Source organism: Oreochromis niloticus, linkage group LG15, assembly GCF_001858045.2.
Source record: "Oreochromis niloticus isolate F11D_XX linkage group LG15, O_niloticus_UMD_NMBU, whole genome shotgun sequence".
Taxonomy (NCBI): Eukaryota; Metazoa; Chordata; class Actinopteri; order Cichliformes; family Cichlidae; genus Oreochromis; species Oreochromis niloticus.
Genome location: NC_031980.2, coordinates 9,434,509 through 9,457,588, shown reverse-complemented (window position 1 = coordinate 9,457,588; position 23,080 = coordinate 9,434,509). Strand labels below are relative to the sequence as shown.

Below are 23,080 nucleotides of genomic sequence, written 5' to 3'. Positions count from 1 at the left end.
GAAAGTTCTGGCCCCACATAAAGTTCACATTTTAAGATAAAAACAAAAACAACTCTGTAAATATTTAATGCATTTATGTGACTTTACAGTAGCTTAGTGTACAACATTTCCAATGGGAGAACGGTTATTACTGTGTAATAAAAAAACAAACTTTCACACAATATTCTTTTTAATTCCTACTAAGAAATACGTCGGTATCTGTCTGCTCACATTAAAATTGGTACATTTGATAAGGGCAAGCAAAATTATACCTTCATACTATGAGCCCAGCTTGAAGTACATCAACATTTTGTGCTTTTTAATTCACATTATTTCTTCTAGCGTTTTTGAGCCATCACATGGCATCTCCTTCCTGATACATGAAATTTGAAACATAATAGAAACTTAGTTTTGACCCAAAGAATCACTGATAGACCAATCATCCTCCTATCAAAATGTAAAAAGAGACCTCTCATATGTAGTAAATTCTTTCAGCCAGACCCTAATCCCATATGGTGATATGACCCTTTAAAGTTTACCTAAAGTGCACATTTTGAGGTTCTCTGTAGCGAATTATCACCAACCAATACTTTTTTCCTGTTACCGTGTCAGACAATAATTTGGTGCAATTTTTTTCACTGACTCTATACCACCTCCTGTGACATTGAAGCTCAAGATTAGAAAAATTGTGCTGAACAAAAACAAGATTTTTGCTTTAGAGTTTGAATTTTTGTGTTTGTGTATAAAATTGACTCGTTGTCAATTTTGACATTGACATTTGTTTTTCCAACCCTGAAAATTCCATGTTTTCCTTTCTTAAAGGGGATATAACTTGTAAAATAGTCAAAAAAGTAATATTTCATTAAATAACATTATTCTGTAAAAAATTCTGGGAGATTAGGTGGGAACTTTAAGGTTTTGTAGGTCTGGTTTATCTGGAGATTGTAGACAGATTTTAAAAGAGCCTATCAGAATTATCTGGCTATTAAAAATAATTTTTCATACAAAAGGCACAGGTCTGGTTCATGAAAATGGAGTGTAACACGCAAGCTTTCCATTTACACTCCTCTCTCCTTCAGAAAACACCTTATGGTCGATTTTTACTCAAGAGTTTCTCGTGACCTTGAATGATCTCCTGAACTGCTGCGGGATCATCCAGAGTGCTGAGGTCGCCCAAACCCTCCAAGTCGCTCTCCACAACTTTACGCAGCACCCGCCGCATTATCTTACCCGAGCGGGTTTTTGGCAGACGCTGGGCAAACTGTGACAAAGACCAACACAATGAGAAGTTATTAAATAAAGTCAGTCATGACTGCCAGCATTTTCAAATCAGCATTACAAAATTACCTGGATGAAATCCGGAGAAGCGTACTTGGCGATCTTTTCAGATACCATGCCGTTTAGCTGCCTCGACAAGTCTGCCTCTTTTACATCTATGCCTTTTTTAAGCACCACAAAGGCGTAGACACCTGACGATGCAAAAATCACACATTTATCTGTCCTACAAAACACATTGCTGACTGATTTACACTGAAAGGAACTGTGCTGAGTTTCTTACCTTGTCCCTTGATGCTGTGTGTATACCCTATGACAGCAGATTCAGCCACTGCAGGACACTGATTCTGTTACAGAAGTCACAAACAGGATAAATTCAGGATCTTCATACTTTAATGCCTTTCTAGAAGAACCAAAAAAAAAAATTAACAACCATATATTGCCTCTGATAGATCAGCCAATATGTTTTTTCTTTCAGATACAGTAAACTTGAACAGATTTATAACATTTGTAATATGTAGTCATTTATTTACTCATTTTGGCTCTGCCCACCTCTACTCGAATCAGCTGTTTATTGTATTTTGAGGCAGGAGGTTAAAGATTGCCCTCTGGTGGACGCAGTGTGCAATGTCAACAACATGTTTGAAGGGCGTCTTCTTTGGTTTTCTTTTTCTGACCGTTATAAATGCCAATATTTATAGGTGGGCAAATGGTTAATATTGATCTACAATATCAGCGAAGTGATGAGCTGATAATTGAGCTCTACAGCACATTACTATTTAGGCTGTGAGCTGTAGCCGGACCATGCTCCCATCACCAGTGATGCTCCTCAACATAAAAGTCAGGTCAGTTTAACAGAGAAATTGAAGTTTGCTCTAGGACTCCCAGAGAAAGATGCATTGTGGGCTTAATAAGGACTCAACTTTAAAGATGATGTGGTTTTTGTTTTTTAAGCTCAGAGCTGTGAACCTTGTTTAATCAGGTATATTTGAGCTTTTGAAATGCAAGACATTCAAGTTAATCAGTTATTGGCCTTACCACTACATCCTCTATCTCTGCTGTACCTATCCTGTGACCGCTCACGTTAATGACATCATCAAGGCGGCCGGTGATCTGGTAGTACCCCTCCTCAGACCGATAGGCACCGTCACCAGTAAAGAAGTAACCTATATTATGTGCACCAGTACAGAAGGATTTAGAGACTGTACATTTCTCCTTATGTGAAAACAGACATTAAGAAGAGATTACGAAAACAGAGGCGGTCTGTTCCTGAACTCGTGATACTGTACCGGGATAAGGCTGGAAGTATGTTTCAATAAATCTCTGGTGGTTGTTATGAATGGTTCTGGCCATACCAGGCCAAGGTTGAGCCATACACAGGGCTCCGGATGTGTTGTTGGAAGTCAGCAATTCGCCCTGAAGAAATCCAAAACAACGCTAAATGTTAACCAGTTGCAAAACTTCTAAAACATTCCTAGGACAAACGGAAACGCTACATTAAACCTCATTTAGCTCACTGGATGATTTTTTTTTTTGGTATGTTTTGGTTATGAGAAGCAGAAAAAAAAAAAAGACTGGCTCAGGGACATCACTCCAACTGTCAGCACAATCTGTGCTTTGCAAATGCAAAAGCAACCTCAATCAGCACAAAACAGAGCGACAGATTTTTAATAGGGAGTTTGGCATGCACACACTTGGCCTGATCGTGGGAGTGGGATGAGTATCAAAAGTGACACAGCTGGTAGCTATTTTATAATCCTAATCTGACCCCATCTCTCAGGTCGTTCCCAGCCATCCAACATTTGCAGGAACAGCACACACACACACTCACCTCAGTGTCTATAAGCACCGGCTTAATGCCAAAAAAGGGTCGCATAGCCATTCCTGGGACAATCTCTGCGTCTGGGTCTGATGGCCTTGGTGCGATGCAGATGCCACCCGTCTCTGAGAACAGAGCAAAGCGAGTAAAGTGTAAATATATTTCAACATTTTTCCTTCATATTACTCTGCCCTGCCCCTCACACTCAGTCCCAAGCCAACTGGTTAGTGTATATAAAAATCTTTAATAAGCTTTCCAGACAGACACATTTGGCAAATTTCATAGTACAAAGGAATAAATTACATCCCACTGTTAGCTATGGCAATTATTATTAGTATTATTATCATTTTTATTTTAAACTTGGTAGAGCTGCTCCCCAAGGATCCGCACTTGGCCCAGCGATGTGTTCAGTATACATTGTATTTATAACAGTTTTTGCCAATTTAATGTTGCTCAGAGGATTTTGTTTTGTTTATTAAGCCACTTAACACTGATCTATGAATCCTTCAAGCATAAAAGGTACCCAACTCAAGGGATGAACCAGTGTTGTGTCTACACACAACAGACAAAGAACCAATTTTAGGCACTTTTTAGTAGCAGCATGCCAAAGTTAACACAGTTTGACACACACAAAACAGCATTTTTAAACTCCCAAAGAGTTATTAGCTGAAAACCTGATATTTCTTGCCATGATGTGAATTATGTTCTTTAAAAAATTGAGGAAATTCAAAAGGAAGACCTGACATAACACCTGGATTTAAAAAAATGGTCAAAGTGGAAGGTTGAATGTCAAGAGGTCCTTCTTGAGGAAGGGAAACCTCAACATTACTGAAGGCGTGTGGGATCATCTTAACAGACAGCAGAAAAAAGGCAGCCGGCATCTAAAGAAAAGCTTTGAATGTCATCCAAGAAGAAAGTTTGCCTAAGAGAGTTCAGGCTGTGATCTGAAGAACTGAAGAATAAAGGCGGTCATATCACTTGTATGAACTCTGTTTTTGCATAATATACTGTATTCCCATACATGTCACAGTTCAATAAATCGCAGTTTGTGAATCTACTGTAAGCCCTTCTCATTGCTACAGATGTAGATTGTGGAATTACAGCCATACTAAGTAAATTAAATGCTATTAGGTCTGCGTGGACATCAGGGACCTCTGGTAATCCTGCTGGTGGTGTTGGTAGCAACAGAGGGGACTTTCTACAAAATAGGACACAACAGATGATTCGACAATAGCATTAGCCACTGGCATCCTGTTTACATCAGCTGTAACTGTGGGAGTTGTTGCTTCACAGTCCCAAGAAACAATGTGATTAACACAAACAGTCCAGGTCGAGCACACAGACAGTTAAGTATAAAAACCGGAGACAGCAAGCCCGGCTTCAAGTTGGAATTTTGCTGACTTTGGACACTGGGTTATCTATTTTTCCAGTGATGAGATGGCATCATGTGTCTGAAAGTTCAAACACACTAAGCTATTTTTCCCCTTCATTTGCGCTGATTGAAGCTACTTTTCAACCTCCCATCATCCTCTGTCCTCTCACCTCTCCAGTCCTGGATCATCCTACATGGAGGCTGTACGCCAGCAACGGATCAAAATCCATTTTCCTCTCTAAACAGGCTACTTGCTTCCAGATCAACCAAATGGCATTTATGAATAATGCCACTTAGCCCTAATTGAAAACACTGGACCATGAAAATAACATAACAACATAATCCTTTTTACAGAAGTAGGGTATTTAGGTCATATCTGTGTCTGTAATTCTCAAGCTCATGATGCTGTAATGTTTAATTATCGTCAATTAATTATGGACTTTTGCCATTTGTATGGTAATTAACCCTGCTCTGCACCATTAGGTCATTACGCAATCTAATGAAGAGATAACTGACATTATTAGCAAAATCCACTGATTTCTAACATGATGTTATTATGTCCCATCCAATGCTACACTTGTGCAGCATTTTGGAGTCTTTCAGTCATCGAATGCTGAAGGACATGTTTATTTTGCAAGTTCTTCTTTCCAGTGGAGTTAGTCATAACTTCTGCAGTCACAACATGTGCATCCTGCTGTCGAAACAAGCTAACTGCCACAACTGACCAATAAAAAGGAAGTTTGTGCTACTGTCTGATAACCGTACGTAAAAGAAAATAAAGATTAAAAAAAAAAGCAATTGTGTGGTAGAGTAGAAAAGAAAACCTATGAGCACATTTTGGTTTGGAGCTTTAGTACAGCGGTCCCCAACCCCCGGGCCTCGGACCGGTACCGGTCCGTGAGTCGTTTGGTACCAGGCCGCGAGAGTTGAGGCTCAGGTGTGAAATGTATGTTTTTCAGGGTTTTTATCGGTTTTCAGTGTTATTTTGTTATTGTTTTTATCGTTAACTCGGTTTTCCTGGGTCTTTTCACGTGTGTTATGAATAAATCTTCTTTTTTTCGGTACCGGTACTAGTTTTATTTTGTTGTATTTATCCACAACACCTTAAAGGCCGGTCCGTGAAAATATTGTCGGGCATAAACCGGTCCGTAGCGCGAAAAAGGTTGGGGACCGCTGCTTTAGTAGGTTAAAATAAAATATAATAAATAGGATGACGCAGCAGTGCCTGCCTGATAAACTGGTTCTGGCTACATCCTAGCTTCCTGTTTGTTTGTTTGTCTGTTTTTTGCATATTTGTGTGTTTAATTATTTGAAGCATTTAATTGTGGTAAATAGGTTAAAAAAAAAAAAAAAAAAAAAAAAAAAAAAAAATCAGGAAAGGGGCAAATACTTTTTCCACAGCACTGCAAGTGTGTCTTAACTGTGTGTACACAAACTGGCCAGTACAAAAGCAGCAATTTTGTTTTGACATATGCCAGAATTACAGAACCGAGCGTAGGCGGGCTGATGAGTGCTCTGTGCGGGAAAGGTTTATCTCAGTATTCCAATTAAGGCAGACAAGTTAGTGTGTTTGTTGACGTGAGCAGAATAAATTGGTGAAACCGAGACTCGTCAAGTTTATCCTAACCTGTTCCAACCTGTTTTTATGTTTGGAAACTCAGTGCTGGAGTCACATGATTTTGGTCTGGCACCACAGACTAGTACACGGGAGAAGTGCATCCTCTTCAGATCTAAATGTCCTTATCCGCACTTTGGTGGTGGATGACTTGAGTGTTAAAGTCATTGAATTTCCTTCTTTTTTTTCTTTTTTTCTTTAAAAAAAAAAAATCTCATTCCTTTGGTTTTGTGAACCGCTTCTGAAATAATCTTTAACTTTGAGAAGAAAACGTGGTTTGATTTTTAACTCCTAAGAAAAGAGAAAATGTCTCTCTCCCTCTCTCTGTCTCACACACACACACACACACACATTACGTAACACTGTTATTGCTACAGGGACTCAGGCAGCTTCTCTCCCCTTTAAGATGGACCGTTTTAGTGTCTGCAGACGTGGCTGTGTTTGACGAAGAGTTCATGACCTTACAGTAAGTTCCCATTGTGGAAGGATTAGGAATGAGGAATGTTCTAAGACTCACCATGAAGCATGAAAATTCAACGTGAGCACAAAAAAGGAATTATTACAGAACAGTTAGAGAATACAGGGCGATATAAGGAGAGTAGGACAGACTATAGACTCACACCCTATATAACATTTATAGACCATGCTTGTTTAGGTGATGACTGAGTTTTTCCAGCACTGATGAACCTGACAGCAGCAATATAACACTACAAACACATAAAGGAAAGTGAATGGTGTACAAATTATTTTAGATGAAATAAAAATTGATCCAAACCTCAAACTGTACACATCTGTATCTCATTGTTCTATAAATCATTTGAGAAGTATGATCAATGGCTCTTTACAGGCTGGGATTCTCGCCGTTTCTCTCAAACGTGCTGTAATCACATCGCTATGCAAGAAACAATAACTTAAATCCACTGATAGTTAATAATTACCAGTTATTAACTGCAAATAACTTAGGACACCAGAGTCCACCTGACTCACTGTTATTTTAATCAGCCTGAGTCTTTTTGGTTGTTTCACACAGACAGCTGCATTAAAAAAAATACTGTTCTAAACAGAACTTTGTAACTTTACTCTTTTCAATAATCTAATATTTAAATTTCTGATGTAGCCAGCTGAGTTTGTGATACTGTAAAATGTTGTGTAGTATTGTAAAATGTGGTGAATAAACCCATCACTTCAGTGTGTTCAGTTACCAGTCTGCCACCAGGTGTCCACCACAGGACAGCGTCCGTCCCCGACCACTCTGTGGTACCACTCCCATGCTTCCGTGTTGATCGGCTCGCCCACTGCAGACAGACAAGAATAGCTTAAATAATACGGTACTGTACAAAAGTATTCAGCCACCTCTCATTTCTTTACAATTTGCTTCCAAGGAGCCAGACTTTCTTTGGGAGCAGACCGGTTCAGTCCAGCTCTTGAGTCATTCGGCAAACTTGAGCCTTTTCTCCATTTTTCCCCTCGTCTTGACTTACTTAAGGAGGACACACTGCACACCGTGCTAAGATATGGCAAGTTATTGGCTAATAGCTCTTTATGAATCATCTTGTTGGTGCAAAAACAATATTTTATGCCTGTCAAAGTGTGTTATAGTTGGCATTTTAGATTTGAACAAAGAAATTGGGACAAAAGATTTTTTTGTGACAGGCTTCTAGTAACAAATAGAAAAAGCCAATCTTAAATTGTAAGTTGTCTGTTATGTTTAGACGCAACACTGGTTCATCCAATGAGTTTTGTGCCATTTTATGGTTAAATGAGTCATAGGGCAGTGTTAAATGGCTTAGGAAACAAAGAACCAAAAAAGAAAAATTCCCCGAAAAATTGTCAGGTACAAGGTCCGGACAGAAAATAAGTGAAAAAGCAGCCAGTGTCCAAAGAAAAGAAAAACTTACAGACCTTCAGAAATCTTGAAGAACTATTCCTCAAGAAAAAAAAATGCTGGAAAGTCTCTTTTAACACAAAGAAATTAGAGATGGCTTAAAACTTTTTACACCGCAACTCTCTGTCTATAACTTCCTCATGGCTTCATGTCTATTGCTACACAAATGAGAAACAGGTGAAAAAAATACTTATTCTTTCTAAGCATCATGTTTCACATACCAGACCCGAGGGTTTTGAGGGTGGAGCGGTCGTACTTGTTCACCCACTGATCTCCATACTTGAGCAGCAGACGGATTGCTGTGGGGGCCCCATAAAACTGGTTGATCTTGAGTCTCTCAACCATGTCCCAGTATCTTCCTGTGAACACGACAAAATGTTGATTTATTTTTTAAACTTTGGGGTTTAGGATAAAGCAGTAGCCTAAAAACCAAACCCTTAAACTGTTTTTTTCCCTTTGACAAAAATGTGGTAGACGTGCAGACACAGATGAAGCCTGGACTGTTTAAACAGACGATGCCAATTTTAGCATGTAAAATATGGCCTAACTGTAAACAGTTATACACAACAGCAGGGCTCTTGGCCAAAAACAAGAATACAGAGCAGAAAAAGCATGTATCAACACTGTCCACAGAAAATGAAACTACATTTTGGGATAGGCACATTTTTTAAAGGTACTTTTTGTAATTACCCTCTGCAAACTTTAATCAAAATGTTATGCATCATAATCATAAATCCCTCACATGGCAATTTGCTGCACCATCTTGTGGTGCGATCTGGAATTACACAAAAGTACACCCCAGCACTAGTTCAACTTCAGTTGATCTCTCTTTAAAACAATACATAGCATGAAATAGGAGCACTTGTTTCTTCACATAAGTTAATTTCGTAAGGTTTTAAACTATCATTAAACACAAAAATTTACAATAATGTCTTTCCATCAAAGAAACATTTTACTTTTTATTTTGTGATAGTGTATTTGGACACCTCAAATCATAATTTCCATTTTATTGTAATCATGTTCATACCTGGGTCTGGGTAAATAGGAGTGCTCTCAAACAGCACAGTGGTTGCCCCGTTGGCCAGCGGTCCATAGACCACGTAACTGTGTCCCGTTATCCAGCCAATATCCGCCACACAGCCAAATACATCACCATCGTGGTAGCTGAAGACATACTGGTGATGACAGATGAGACAAAAACATAAAAATACTTTGAATATTCACTATCACGTGGCTCAATATTATACTAATATTTGACCCTTCTGAACACAACAAAGATCTTGAACTGTCCCATCATGCAAAAAACATTTAAGAGAACCTCCTCATTTAATGTGCTGCAAACCAGGCTGAGATTTCCTCTTACACATAGTCACACGGAATTAGACATCACATTTTTTCCATTTATGGCCTTTGTTGGGAAATGGGAGCTAAACACTGCCGATAAGGAAAACAGTGATTGTTTACCCTGTGTGTGAGCGCAGCATACAGAAGGTATCCAGCCTGCGTGTGGACAAGACCTTTGGGCTTCCCTGTGCTGCCAGATGTGTAAAGGAGGAACAGGACGTCCTCGCTGTTCATGACAGCTGGTTCACACACAACATCCTCCTTTAGCATCTCCTGTATGATGCAGTGAATAAACACAGTTACTACACCATTTATATTTTTAAGGCCAGATCACAAGAAGACACCACAAGAAAACAACCCGTGTTTAGATTTTGTATCCGTCACTGTGTCAGGAGGTCAGAAGAGCCTGTGCACAGTTGTTATATCTGACAGTCACTAGTCAATCTCCTGATTAGTTTAGCAGAGGCTAGCTAAGAAAACGGGTTTCAAGAGCTAACATAGACACACATATTCCAGCTGTTCAGCCAGAGTCATAACAGGTGACAGATTTCACTTTAGGTCCTTGTTCGTCAGAACACATGAACGTGAGATTTCTCAGTTTCTAATTTCTAATGTTTTGTTTGCTCACTGCAAACAAAACATATCAGATGCACTTGTGATCTAATTGCAAAAAATGAAGAGGAAACACATGTGATATAAGATGCAAAATGCGCATGCTAGTATTGATTGTTTTAGTTACTGATCAGATTTAAAAGAAACTCACATGAGTAACTGTGATTTTTCTTCTTTCGTTTTTTTTGTTCAAAAATACCAAATTCGCCCTCAACAGCTTATATTTGGATTTTAAGGATTTGATTGGCTTTCTGCTCCCTCACCTCCTCCATGGCAATGTCCCTGGCCGTCATGGTGACTGGATTGTCTGTTCTCATAGCAACAAAAACCTGCTTTACTGTCGGACAGCTCTCTACCGCTGTGTCCACGGTCTTCTTCAGCTCTATGACCTTACCACCCCTGACCCCCTGGTTCACCGTGATGACAGTGCTGGACTGAGCTGCAAGAAGTTGAAAAATATGAATAAATAACACAAAGAAACAAACAGTTTAAAACTGCCTGTCTGATGTTTTGGAGGATCCAAAAAGCTCTGATGTTTGGGGTATAGGCATGGCCCCTTTGCAGGAGTTCTGGGTTGTTTTACACTGAGATGTTGGTAGTTAATTAATAAGTTCCTTAAGGCTGCCTTAAACTATGATTGCACTTTGCAACCTGTTTCCCTTCACTGTGGGGCCTCTTGATTTAAGAACTGGGTTTCTTCGAACGATTCCTTAGTCAGATTTCTTGGAACTAGGGGAGCCATTTCAATGCCATGGACTGTTTGCCATGCTCCTCGAGACAAAGGGAGTTTTTGTAGAGTGGTGAGCCGCATTTTGAATGCTCAGTTGGTAGGCGGCTGTTATGTGGGGAGTCCATGGACTACAGTGTTTAAGTGGGCAGTATGGGTAAGAGTATGGATGCTAGGACCCAAAGTCTCACAGCTAACCACTGCACTCGGTATGCAGTATGATCAGTATTAATCACCTCACTCAGTGTCTTTAACTTTGTAACTTATTTGATGTAATGTTATAAATTGAAACTTCCTGCCACGCCCCCTAAAGACATAAGTTATATATTGATTCCTAGTTTTCAGAGCCGTTTAATGAGACAGTTGCAAAATCATGGATGAAGAACCAAAACTAAATCACAAAAATGATTAAGTATAGAACACTGGGGACCGTGCTGAGAGGAACTACAGAGCGGGTCGATGAGTAGTGCCCACTGGCACAGCACATGATGTCATTTGCTCCACTGCTGATATTAAAATGTTGACAGGTGCAGCTCTAAGGCAGCTTTAGGAGCTCAATAATAACATCTCACCATCCCTGATTCGCTCTGCCAGGGCATCTGCGCTGAAGCCCGCAAACACCACGTTGTGGGCCGCACCAATGCGGGCACAGGCCAACATGGACGCCACGGCCAGCGGGCAGGTAGGCATGTAGATGGTAACGCAGTCCCCCCTCTTCACACCATGCCGCCTTAACAGGTTGCCCACTCGACAGGTCATCTCCAGCAGCTCTCTGCAAACACATGCTCATGAACTTCAGGAACCAGAACCATCAGTGCAGCACCAACTCAAAACTACTTACCTGTAGGTGTACTTCATCTCTGACCCCCTTTCATCTCTCTCCCAGATCAGAGCCACCCTCTCAGGACAGGTGTGCACATGGCGGTCCAAGCAGTTCACTGCAAGAGTCCGGAAGGAAACACACAGAGAGATGACAGAGGTCTCCTTGTGTACTAATCAGCACTGTGCCATTAGGATACTGTATGTGCAGATATATGACACACAGTAGCACCTGGCTTTGCGTCTCAACATAAAGGGAGCACAGAAAACTTTGTGCGATGGCACACATGCTTATTGTATTCTACTTAAAAGTGGACGCGATCTCACCGGACACATTCAGCTTTCCTCCTTCGAACCACTTGATCTTGCCTCGGCTCAGGTCACAGTCCTGCACGGTGTGGAAAGGAATGCTCCAGCTGAGCCTGTGGCGCGCCACAGCGGCCCAGAAGCTCTCACTGTTGGAGACGGACAACTCCCGCAGCGCCGCGCGGCCCGACACCCCCTCAAAGCCCGCAGCCTCCGGCATGAACGCCGCGACGTTGCACCGACTTCGGCCCGAAACATGGAGATGAGACGCAAGAATCCGACGAGCGAAAGAAGAAGCGACGTACTTGGAAGTGCAACCGCACGGCAGCCACATGTTGTCAGTGAAAGTGCTCGGGGCTTGCTGAACGATGTTCCCAAACCATTTCCGTCATGTATGAGGCCGTTGAGATATCCTGGAAATTACACAGATTAAATTTCGAGAGGTGAAAACTTGGAAACTCCGAAGAGTTCAAAGAGGAAGGGCTTGAGGAGTGATGCGTTAAAGGGCGGTTACAAACTAGTGGGCCGACACTTGTGAACATATGAAGAAAATAAAAAAATCCCCACAGAGTTGCAAGTTGTTTTTCAGTGTGATGTTGAAATCAACCCCATTAAAGCACAAGTCTTTCCAAACATTGCTCACTTCTGGGTACAAACTGTTTCTCAAATCCACCACTTTCACTTTCAACAATAAGACTCTCTGTTTACGTTGCATGCTGGACCATCATAACCACGTATTTTTGTTTACATCTACAAATCTTTATTATTTCACATTTAAACGGTTTAAACAACTTCGCCGAGCTTCTGTTTCCGGATATGAACGAACATCCGCAGTACGGTTTACCTTTGGCTTGGATGTCTTCACTTTACAGACTGCCACCTACGATGCCATCTGCAGCCCCGTACAGCTTGTACTAAACTTCACTTAACAGTGTGTTTTCGTATGTGGCCACCAAGTGGAGCTGCTTTGTTTTGCTCTAAAGAGTGGTATTTAGGGGGAGTAAAGACCACCAGTTGGTATCGATCCAACACCAAATAAATACCAGTTTGAAGTATATTTGTTTATTCCCCCCCCCCAAATATTAATTTAATAGAATTCATTGGGTTGCATACTAAACTTGAAGGGTGGAAACAAAGTATTAATCCTATTGCGCAAGTATCGGACCAATAATTCGATACAATCAATATCTGGATCAATCCGCCCATTAATGAGAGCTAAGGCATGGGCTTTACAACAGTGTAAAGTTCTGCTCGTATTTTACACATCACTGTGAGGTTTGCTTTACAGATAAAGAAGTGCTGAGATGAAACTTTATAAAAGTAAAACTTCCATCATACCTAATTCCAGGTTCATACTTTTTTTTCTTTAAGTTTACTAGAGAAACTTTGCGCGATTCATAATTCAAAATAATCCTCTTTTATCTTCTACTGGGCCTTTCTTCTGATTGGTATGGATGATCTGCTTTACATGACATCATGTAGATCCAGGAGAAGAAAAAACTGCCTGGGACCTTGGCTCATATGGACTGCTTGCACATGTCTTAACCTTATTCTAACGCCATGTACCACCATTCACCATAACGTTAAGTGTATAACAAAGATGAGCAAAAACATAATAGGTCCTGTTTATTCAAGCTGTGTTGTACAGGTTGTGTGTTTTGGCTTCTGTAGCACATAAATTTCCTAACTTTTGGAATAAATAAACTTTATCCAGTCTTATGCAACTGTGATGACATGTGTCACTACAGCAGGTCCTCAGTGGCTTTTTTGGTTAGTCATTTCTGTACTGAAAAACAGCTGTTATTCTGAGACATCGCTCACCAGTTTTTTACTATTCATCCATTCTCTTGACTGCTTATCCTATCCCACCCCATCACAGCTGGACTGGTAGACTGTTGCTGGGCAAACACAGAGAAACAGACAACCATTTACATGTACAGCTAATTTAGAATCAACCTGACAGGCTTGTGTTTGGATTGTGGGAGGAAGTCAGCGAAAGTCCACACAGAACATGGACTCAAACCCATGACTTGCTTGCTGTAAGGTGTCAGTGCTAACCACCACACCACTGGGCCAGCTTTACTTTTATATGTAATATTAACATTGGCATATATAAAATAATATTTATTTTAGTTCTATTTTCTTCTCCATTCTGCAACTTGCATTACAGAGCCCATTAAAAGAGATTGAAGGCTAAAGAGGCTCCAGAGTGTCGCTTAGTGCATTCTGCAAGAGGTTATAGAGAAACCATCCATCTGTTTTCATAATCGCTTGCTGTCAGTGTGAAATTCCTATTAACCTCTGCCCTAACGGTTAGAGTTTTCAAGTACCAGCTTTTCAGAGGTTGATTCACCTGCGAAATATCCCTGAAACAGATGCTGAATCACCTGCCTGCTGATTTCATTCAGTGCTGTCTTACAGAGCTAAAACAAGTGTGTTTTAGATGCAGGATTTAGTGATGCAGCAGGTTAAAGGACATGTCTTTGACAGCTGGTCATTCCTGGATTTATAGTTAACTACAGTATATTAAAAGGATTTGTTCATCTTTCAGCATCAGCATCATTTTAATTTAGGCTAAAGATCATTTTCCATCGTTATATATGATCCCAGTACGACTGCTTTTGGCCTTTTGACTTTCGTCCTTTCAGTTTTTTTGTTTAGTTTTTTAATGTTACTTCCAAGCACCTAGGTTTTCCTCTGATTGCATTATAAAATCTCCACAGTGAAATGAACCTTTCTCAAACTCTGCACAGGTCACATGAAGCAACAAAAAGCACATTATTTTAAATACCAATAAGATTTAATTGCTACAATTACATTTATACAGAAACAAACACACACTTGGTGTTAACTTCACATAACGCCATATTACCTATGGGGCATGTTCAAAATGTACATCACTTATTTAAGAGCTGAAGAAACCTTTTTACAGGATTTGGTATCGACTGTCTGTAGTGATACCTGTGTCAGTTACCGAGCCGAGACGTGGCGTGGGGTCACAGAGAAGTCAGAGGTCAACGTTATATAAAGTCTCTTGAATCCAGGCTCTTTTGTTACATGAAAAGCTGCCACATCACAGAGCTGTAGCCGTATGACAGAAGAATGACACTCTACATTAAAAAAAAAGCAATGCAAAGTTTTTTTTAAAAAAGGTAATTTGCTGCCAGAGAAGTTCAGCGTGTCGTAGGATTGATTGAGCTCCACTGCAGTGATCGAAGAGCATTCTTCAAAAATATATTCCCTCATTTGGTTTAGACAAAACGAAACCTGCCACTGCTTTACGGCTATACAGGTATCTCACAATTCACATGATTTTACTTTCGAATAATCAATCACGATCCCTCGTGTCCTGTATGGGCAGAGGCGATGTCGTCCAGTAGGACAGAAACGTTTCATCGTAGCATGAAAACGATCGCTCAGATCAACTTTGCATTGATTTCCAACAAGCTTTCCATCTAAAGGGGACAAGTGAATCCAAACCATGTCACAACAGCACAATAACAACATCAAAGCCACTCGATCCTCTCACTGTAGATGTGGGGAGGTCAGGTTTTTACTTTTAATTTGCCACCTGCCATTATGAATTCAAAAAAATATGTTTTTTTTATCCGGAATATCTTTGATAATTGCAAGAAAACATTTCTGTGCTCCTCCCTTCCCTTCCTCATCAGCTGCAGGAGAAGACATGCACAAATGTGTTGTGCATTTTTGGTTAGCTGTACAAACATTACAACATTTGAGTTATTGAAGCTCAATCAGTCAGCAGAGCTAAAGACTTGATTTCAGACATAAACCTAAGGGAATGTATGATAACACAAAGTGACTCCGCGTGCATCAAGATTCAGTTTAACCAACACAACAAGACTGCCGCCTCTAAACATTAGAACTGCCACTCTGTAGAGCGCATCCCGTAGCCTCTCTCAGTTGCTCCTCACTTTCGCCGTTTCCTTCTCCATCACCTCCTCCTCGGCCTCCTCTTTACGAGTTATGTGAATGTTTGTTCTGTCAGAAACTGTCCCGAGCATCTTAGCGCTGTGCTCCAGCGCCTTCGCTCGCAGCGCAGCAATACTGTTCTCCCTCAGTTCCTCTTTAGAAATCGGTGAACCGGTGTCTTTATTCTGCTTCGGCTTATCCTCCTCTATCACTTTATCCCCCGATTTCTCCTGTGCCGGTGAAGCTGGTGGCGGTGTCAGGCTGTGGGCTTTTCCTGGAGACGTGTGGATATTTTCAAGAGACTTCTTGTGCATACCTGGACAGGAAAACAGTATTTTTTTAAAGAAGAGACCAGAGAAGTCACAGATGAAAGAGCTTTCCTGTTGTGATGATTTATGTGTGTTCAAATGAGGTTTAACGAACGTACTGAGATGTTTGACAGTGAAGTAAAAAAAGGAGTGTTAAAGAATGATCCATACATAGGGGATTGATTGGCAAATAGAACCTATTATTCAATTAGAGTTACGTAATTGATTTAAACTAATCAATTGACACGAGGTGAGAGAGGAGATCTGGTCTAATCTGCCCTGATGAAGTAGGATTATCACTGTATTGACTTCTACCTTTTAATGACATGCTGAGGCCTTTATTGGCTCCTGATTTCAGGCAAGCTAACCCCCGTCCTCGTAGGACACAACTCAATCTCAAACACAGTCCACAAATATTTAGGTTTTTTTTTTCTTTTTGCATTAAGAGACTTTTTTTTGGACAGATAACTTAAAAGTGGAATTAACCAAAATAAAAGAAGATTGCTTTAATTGTTTAGCATTTGATTTGTCAGTCAAAGAAAGGACAGTGTTTGCAGATTTCTGCAAAATGTGCTTCTGATGTGTATTTTTTAAAAATGCATATCAAATGATGGAGGATGATTCATAATTAATAAGAGTTGTGAGGAAGGCGTTTGACATGTAGTACCCATGGGACTCACCCAGTAACCACGGCGCATAAGAGTCTGTGCTGCCCTCCTTGGCTGACTTGAGGATGGACTCGGGCAGCGGGATGGAATGGCGGACCATGGCTCCGTACAGGCCGTACTCTGCCATCACACTGCTGCGCCCCCAGCACTTCTCCCTTTTTCTCCATTTGGCCCGACGGTTTTGAAACCACACCTGGACAGATGATTTTAAGTGGTGAGGACGTTTTATCACACATGTAATCCCTGAGATTTTTTTTTTATGTAAAATTACAAAAAATTCTGTTAGCTCATCACACAGACTCTTCTCTAATTATTCAATGGCAATTTTTGATGGAATTTTTTTGGTTTTTAATCATACATTTCCAGACTAGACATTAAAATACAGGAACTTTCTGTCATTTCATGGTTTATCTATTACTTATTTACTTTGTTGTAGTATGAATGGTCTCGGAGGAGGTCTTTTTCAGTAGGAAAAGCTGTAAAGTGTATGAAAATAGAGTTAAAAGTCTAAAATTTATGTCCTTCACATATTTCTTTGGCGGGCTGATTCTAGCCCATGGCCCTTATGTTTGACACCCCTGTTATAAAGGCTGTTTATGCATGTGGGAGCAGAACATGTGATATCAGAAGTGGAAAATATTGTCTAGCGTGCAATTAACATGTGGAAACACATTTGGAGACATTCTGCAGAAATGACAAATATTATTGTGCAATGGAAAATTAAACATTGTCCTGAGCTCTGAAAAAATTTGAAACAGTCATCTTCCTTTAATTTCTACATTTTGCAGCTTTTAAACTTTTTATTATACAATGCACATCAGAGTGCAGTAAGCTTTTATTTGTTGCACTGGGATATGAATGGTAGATTGGAATGAGGCTTAAAAAACATCCTCTTAAAAATGTTTTCTTTTACACATGCACATGTTGCAATATATGAGTCTAAACACACAAACTGGACTTTTATTTTCTGTACAAATGTGTGCCTATCCAATGTGTGTGTGTGTGTGTGTGTTTCTGTTTCAGGTGCCTAAATTGATTTCCACCAGGCCAGACCGTGTAATCATCTCAGCCTGCTTGTGAATATGGATGAGGAAAACAGGGGGAAAAATGAGCATCCTAAAATGGCCGTGGATGCAGGATGAGATTGTAAGAAATGGTGTGTGGAGTGCGTGCGCCAGTGTGTGTGTGGACATGAGCACACGTGTGTGTGTGTGTGCGTGCATGCGTTTTGCAGACCTGGAATTAAAAACGATGAAAGCCGGGCCTGGAAAGCTATTCAGGTAGATCTGACGATAACCTCCATCTCATAAAAAGATGGGCCCCAGATGAGCAATCATGCTTTTTGACAGCAGCAGTGTGAGTGTGCATGACAGCGTGTGTGTCTTTGCTTCCTGCGAGGTGACCCGAGGGGGGCAAAGAGGCTGATTGAAAAATAAGTTAATTTCCAGGCCCGGTCGATGGGAGACAGGCGCTCAAATATCACGGGAAATTAAAATGCTCGTAGCAGCCGGGCGCTGGCCCCTGCTCAGCCGCTGACCTCTGCTAATTAATTTCTATGTAGTTATCATTTCATTTCAGGGCTGCGGCCTGCCTCTCCCAGGAAGAGACGTGATAAGTTCTCCTCTATTAACTAATTACAGTGTGAAGGTGAAGTGCTGCTAATGTGAAGACCTTGTGAAGATGATGATGGAGCAGGTGACTGCTGGCTCTTTCTGTCTGCTTTAGTGACTGAAGATGTCGCCTCTGAGGTGGTGTTCATATTGCACCAAATATCTGAATCACCTGCCCACATTTTGATGTCAAAGACATCAAGATGTTAGCTGATGAAAACATCTTCATGTGGAAAATTTAAGATATCAGAGTGTGGATTTCTGGTTCCACGCAGAGACATGATCCCACCTGTATTCTGTCCTCCGGTAGCTCAGTCTTCATGGAGAGCATTTCTCTGGCATAGACGTCTGGATAGTGAGCCTCATTAAAGGCTTTCTCCAGCTCCTCCAGCTGATAGGATGTGAAAATTGTTCTGCAGGAAAAATAAAAGACCAAAAACGATTGGATGCCTTTTTTAGTCTTTTTAAAATCAATTAGTATAAGTAATTAAATCCAGTCTCATATTTTAAATGCTTTCAGTCTTATTAGTGATGATGGCTTTACTTGTGCCTGTTCATTCATTTCACCTGGTTTTTATTTTTCAGGAAATATCTTTTTATGAAAAAATATCATAATAAAGTATTTTATTATTTTTAGTTGACATCAGCTTTGTTACATTTCTAAGGCAATATATAGGCAGAAAATGTTCCCGGTGACTTCAGATTTAATCACCTATAAATCGTATGAATATATCTTGTGTCTTGTGAAAAAAAAAATATAAATGCAGAAAACCCCCCAAAACGAAAATAAAAATATATATTCTTCATATTTTGTATAAAGAAAAAAGCAACAAGAACAAGTTAAAAAGAAAAGTCAAAAAGAAAATCCAGAAGGAAATCAGAAAATCTCCTTATTCTTACGCTAAATACCGCGTTAAATGAAACACCGTACGCTCACGTGAACTTCACCGATCATATATGACAGTCACTGTGTCCTTAAGGCCAAACCGACAAATAATGACCTAATATTTCTTTCGGGTTTTTTTTGTTTGTTTGTTTGTTTTTGTTTTACCTGTGTCGTCTTTTCTTTCGTTTCTTGCTCTGACCCATAGAGGATTTGGAGAATTTCTGATCGCCGGAGGAGCTCATGTCATCAGAATCTGTGGATGATTTTAAAGGTTAAAGGTTAAAAAATATTATTACTGATAACAATACTACTACTACTGCTACTACTACTAATAATAATAATAACAAACTGGAGCCGATTATTTATTTAAATAATCATATTCATCTTCTTTGATGATAAATGATAAATAAATATAAAAACAACACAGATATTATAATGGAAAATTGAAAATGTGTCACATCACACCTGGAATTAAAACAGCCATTTAAAAAACTATTTTATGAATATTTTAATAAATTAATAAATAGAAATACGAAGGCCTTTTCTGTTCGACCCTAACTTGCGCATTTTCAACACAACTTCTCATTTCTTCTTTTTCTCATTTGCTTTTAGTGAGACATTTTTTCCCTGTTGCCTCACGTTGGTTCGGGGATTTGACATGACATTTTAATCTTCACATAAACTTAAATATTACAAACACTCCGACTGACTGAAACTATCCTCGTGCTTCAGCGACATGAAGTCTCACCGGAGCTGGTGGAGTGCTGCGCGTCCATTTCCGAGTCCACGCGCGTTGTCCTGTGCAGAGGCTGCAGGTGCACATTTTGCGCCTCTGACAGCACCTCCAGAAAAGCAGGCTGGCTGTAAAACGAGTGTATTCCCTCCGGTCGCAGTAAACTTACGCCGACCCCGAGGCCTCCATGTCCCAGGGCTGACCTGGCGGCCAGAATGTGCGCCCTGTGCGGCAGAGCTTCCAGCGGCCGCCTCGGTGCCGCCGGCGGCTCCATGTTTAGGCCGAGCAGCTCCTGGATCCCAAAGCCGGTGCGCCGCTGCGCAGTGGGAGCCATCTTCCAGGTTGCAGGCGGCTGTTGGTGGGCTCCCCCGTGGCTCACGCAAGTCTGTGAAGCTGATTTCTGTTTATTCTCCGAGTCTGAAAGCACTGCTCCCTCCTTCCCCGTCATGATCCCACTTTTAGTTCCGCTCCCTCCAAAAAAAAACAAAAGAAAGAAAAAAAACTAGAGTCCCCGGTGCAGTCCGCAATGTGATGCTCTCTCTTTATCTCCACTGCTCTTTTTATTCAACAGGCGGCAGCCAATCACAAGAGAGGAGAGACTGCATACTAAGTTTGTGGTTTCTCCGGAGCTTTATTAGCGGACATACGGAATATATTTTCGGACACTGATGGATTTTCTGTAAAACAGCTACTAGACTCCGGCTGGTGATGATCAATCACTACTACAGTTTAAGGAGCTGCTTTATAGACCCTCATCGGAAAAAACTTTGGGTTTGAAATGACAGCGTATACTCTTTTTCCCGTCTTACATCGAGAATAAGGCTTACTTTCACTGCAGCTCTTGGCATTTCTGTGTGTGATCATCTGATCCGACTCATTGAGTTTAAACAGCCGGATTAACCCATCAAGTCCAGGAAATCAGCATAATTTGTGGGGAAACGATGTCAGTATTGAAAATTACTGGCAAAGTAACTAAATAACAAACAAAGAAAAAAAGAATATATATGAATATAATTTAATGTAACTTAAACCTGGATAAAATTGTGCGTAATGTAGTCCCGATATTCGTGTTTGTTTTCTTAGAACAATAAAGGTATTTTGAAGGCCCTAAAAGCTTTATTAATCGATAAACACTACATTTCACAAAGGAGGCCATAATGAGTTAATTCGTCCGTTAAAGACGCGAAATAATCATTCTATGAAACAGTTGTTCTGACGTGCAAATTCATCTTAATAACAGCCATGCTTTCTCATGAATTATGCCAATAATAAATAGAGGGACCAATTCTCTTTGATATAAAGAACAAAAGGAAGGAAAAAAGGAAATCTTTCATAGGTCAAATTTAAGGAAGGGCTCATACACTCACATCTGGTCAACACCTCCTATCAATTAATCAATTAATTCATCTCCTTCTCTGATTGATCCGTTAGCAGCGCCAAGCGTCCTACATAACTCACACGGTGATTTGCATATTCTAATTAGGGTTGCGCACTAAACGTTTTGTCTTTGGTAGCGGTCTGCGCATCTGTTGATAGGTTATTAAGCCCCCCCCTTTTTTTCTTCTGTGAAGAGCCACATGATAAAGAATACACTGTCCCAGTTCGGGGGTATTTAGGACACACCCGGGTGGCAATTATAAACGAGACAAACAGCGGACCAAACGCCAGCGCACAATACAGCAACAGATTGTTTCCCAACAACACCCACCCCTGAGATTCAAGTGTCTTTTTTTTTGTTTGTTTTAGCTTGAGGTCTGATATCACAAACCCGCGGCTGAAAGGTTGCGCAGTGTTTCAGTGGGTTAATCCGATTTCGAAAGTGAGAGCAAACGGAAGAGGTCTTTAGGACGTCAGGGGAAATCTTCTGCAGCTTCCCTTCATTTGTCACAGAATAAACCTCAGATCAAATCCAAAGCCAGTGAGTTGTGAAATGGAATGAAAATAGTCCCGTTTTCCCCTCTTTTCCCTCCTCGAACCTAATCCGCTCTAATCAGCTATTATTCAATTATTGCCGCGTTTCAATCGTTCGGAGATAATTTGAGGCACACTTTCGGACATCTGGGCGGACAATTACGCCGAGGAGAGTTTATGGAGATGAGTGGACGCGTTGCGGAGATGCGGTATTGTCAATGGGACATGTGGTGATGAATAAATAAATAAATAGGTGGTTCCTGTGGGACTGTTTGGCACCAGTGCGTCAGGCAGTCATTGACGGTCAACCCCAGGTTTGCTGTCGGTTATTGTTGGTTGGTTGGTAATCGGTAATGTGATCTCGAGATGTGGCATCAACCCGATCAAGCCGATTATTGGCTCACTGTCGTCGCCCAGAGCGTCAGGTTTTAACGCTGCGCGTCACCCTGCAACCAAAGAGAAAGACCTGATAATATCAGGACTCTGGACTACATCACCTTTTTATTTAGTTTGAGGCACAATGTTTAAAAATTTTAAAATGACCCAAATATCTTAAAAAAGTAGAGAGAGAAGAGAACAGTGAAAATGAGATTACCTTCAGCGACTCAGACAATTCATTAGAGGTGAATAAAGAGATCAATGCCATACCAAATAGCCGCGGTAATAAAGTTTTTCTCTCTCTCTCTCTCTCTCTCTCTCTCTCACACACACACACACACACACGCACACGCGCGCGCACACACAGCAGATAGACATTTGCTGTATCATTACAGTACATCTCTAATTGATTCAAAAAGAGAAATAAGACACACAAAAAAACTTAGTAGTTTGGAATAAACCTGCAAGCAGATTAAGTGTTATGACGAAATTATTATTATTTTTTGACGTTTTTTGGTAAAAAAATAAATAAATAAATAAAAAATTATTACTACTATTATTATTATTATCATTATTATTTTGATATTAATTTGTTCTGTTATTTTAAATAATTTTAGTTGTGTTACAATAATATCTCAATTTTTAAAAAAGAATGTAAAAAAAAGATGTTTCCCACCTCATTTGCCACAATCTGGGTTAAAATACTGGCATTCACACCAATTTAATTACAAAATGTGAAACAAAATGCATGGCAGGCCTAATCTTACTGTCATCAACAAGGTTGATAAGCCAATGAAAAAAAAGAACATTCCTAAATAATGAGTCAAAATCTGTTTTGTGATATCTTTAAAATAAACCAGCTTTTTATAAAAAGTATTTTTAGCTGTTAATCAAGTTTGC

General features: G+C 40.2%; 2 protein-coding genes across 2 annotated transcripts; both read right to left on the bottom strand.

Moving 5' to 3' along the window:
* Positions 1 to 50: 50 nt before the first annotated feature.
* Positions 51 to 12,700, bottom strand: LOC100712210 (acetyl-coenzyme A synthetase 2-like, mitochondrial). The gene is made up of 15 exons (XM_003449925.5): positions 12,598 to 12,700; positions 11,775 to 12,166; positions 11,470 to 11,566; positions 11,201 to 11,400; positions 10,165 to 10,340; positions 9,410 to 9,562; positions 8,973 to 9,120; positions 8,167 to 8,304; positions 7,263 to 7,355; positions 3,086 to 3,198; positions 2,544 to 2,670; positions 2,293 to 2,420; positions 1,538 to 1,601; positions 1,327 to 1,448; positions 51 to 1,240 (listed from the first exon to the last, which is right to left on the bottom strand). Exons 2-15 carry the CDS (start codon positions 12,085 to 12,087, stop codon positions 1,067 to 1,069), a joined length of 2,046 nt encoding a protein of 681 aa, XP_003449973.1. The 5' UTR covers positions 12,088 to 12,166; positions 12,598 to 12,700; the 3' UTR covers positions 51 to 1,066.
* A 1,858-nt stretch (positions 12,701 to 14,558) lies between these two features.
* LOC100712477 (visual system homeobox 2) lies at positions 14,559 to 20,492 on the bottom strand. The gene is made up of 5 exons (XM_003449926.5): positions 19,907 to 20,492; positions 19,324 to 19,411; positions 18,562 to 18,685; positions 16,675 to 16,855; positions 14,559 to 16,002 (listed from the first exon to the last, which is right to left on the bottom strand). Exons 1-5 carry the CDS (start codon positions 20,337 to 20,339, stop codon positions 15,674 to 15,676), a joined length of 1,155 nt encoding a protein of 384 aa, XP_003449974.1. The 5' UTR covers positions 20,340 to 20,492; the 3' UTR covers positions 14,559 to 15,673.
* Between the last annotated feature and the right edge of the window lie 2,588 nt (positions 20,493 to 23,080).

Coding starts and splice junctions, on each gene's coding strand:
- LOC100712210 (XM_003449925.5), bottom strand. CDS start 12,087: ATGTGGCTGCCGTGCGGTTGCACTTCCAAGTACGTCGCTTCTTCTTTC. Junction 2,421..2,543: donor ATACTTCCAGCCTTATCCCG/GTACAGTATCAC, acceptor CACATAATATAG/GTTACTTCTTTACTGGTGAC. Junction 1,602..2,292: donor CAGAGATAGAGGATGTAGTG/GTAAGGCCAATA, acceptor CTTCTGTAACAG/AATCAGTGTCCTGCAGTGGC.
- LOC100712477 (XM_003449926.5), bottom strand. CDS start 20,339: ATGACGGGGAAGGAGGGAGCAGTGCTTTCAGACTCGGAGAATAAACAG. Junction 19,412..19,906: donor GCAGCACTCCACCAGCTCCG/GTGAGACTTCAT, acceptor AATCATCCACAG/ATTCTGATGACATGAGCTCC. Junction 16,856..18,561: donor TACCGGAGGACAGAATACAG/GTGGGATCATGT, acceptor TCATCTGTCCAG/GTGTGGTTTCAAAACCGTCG.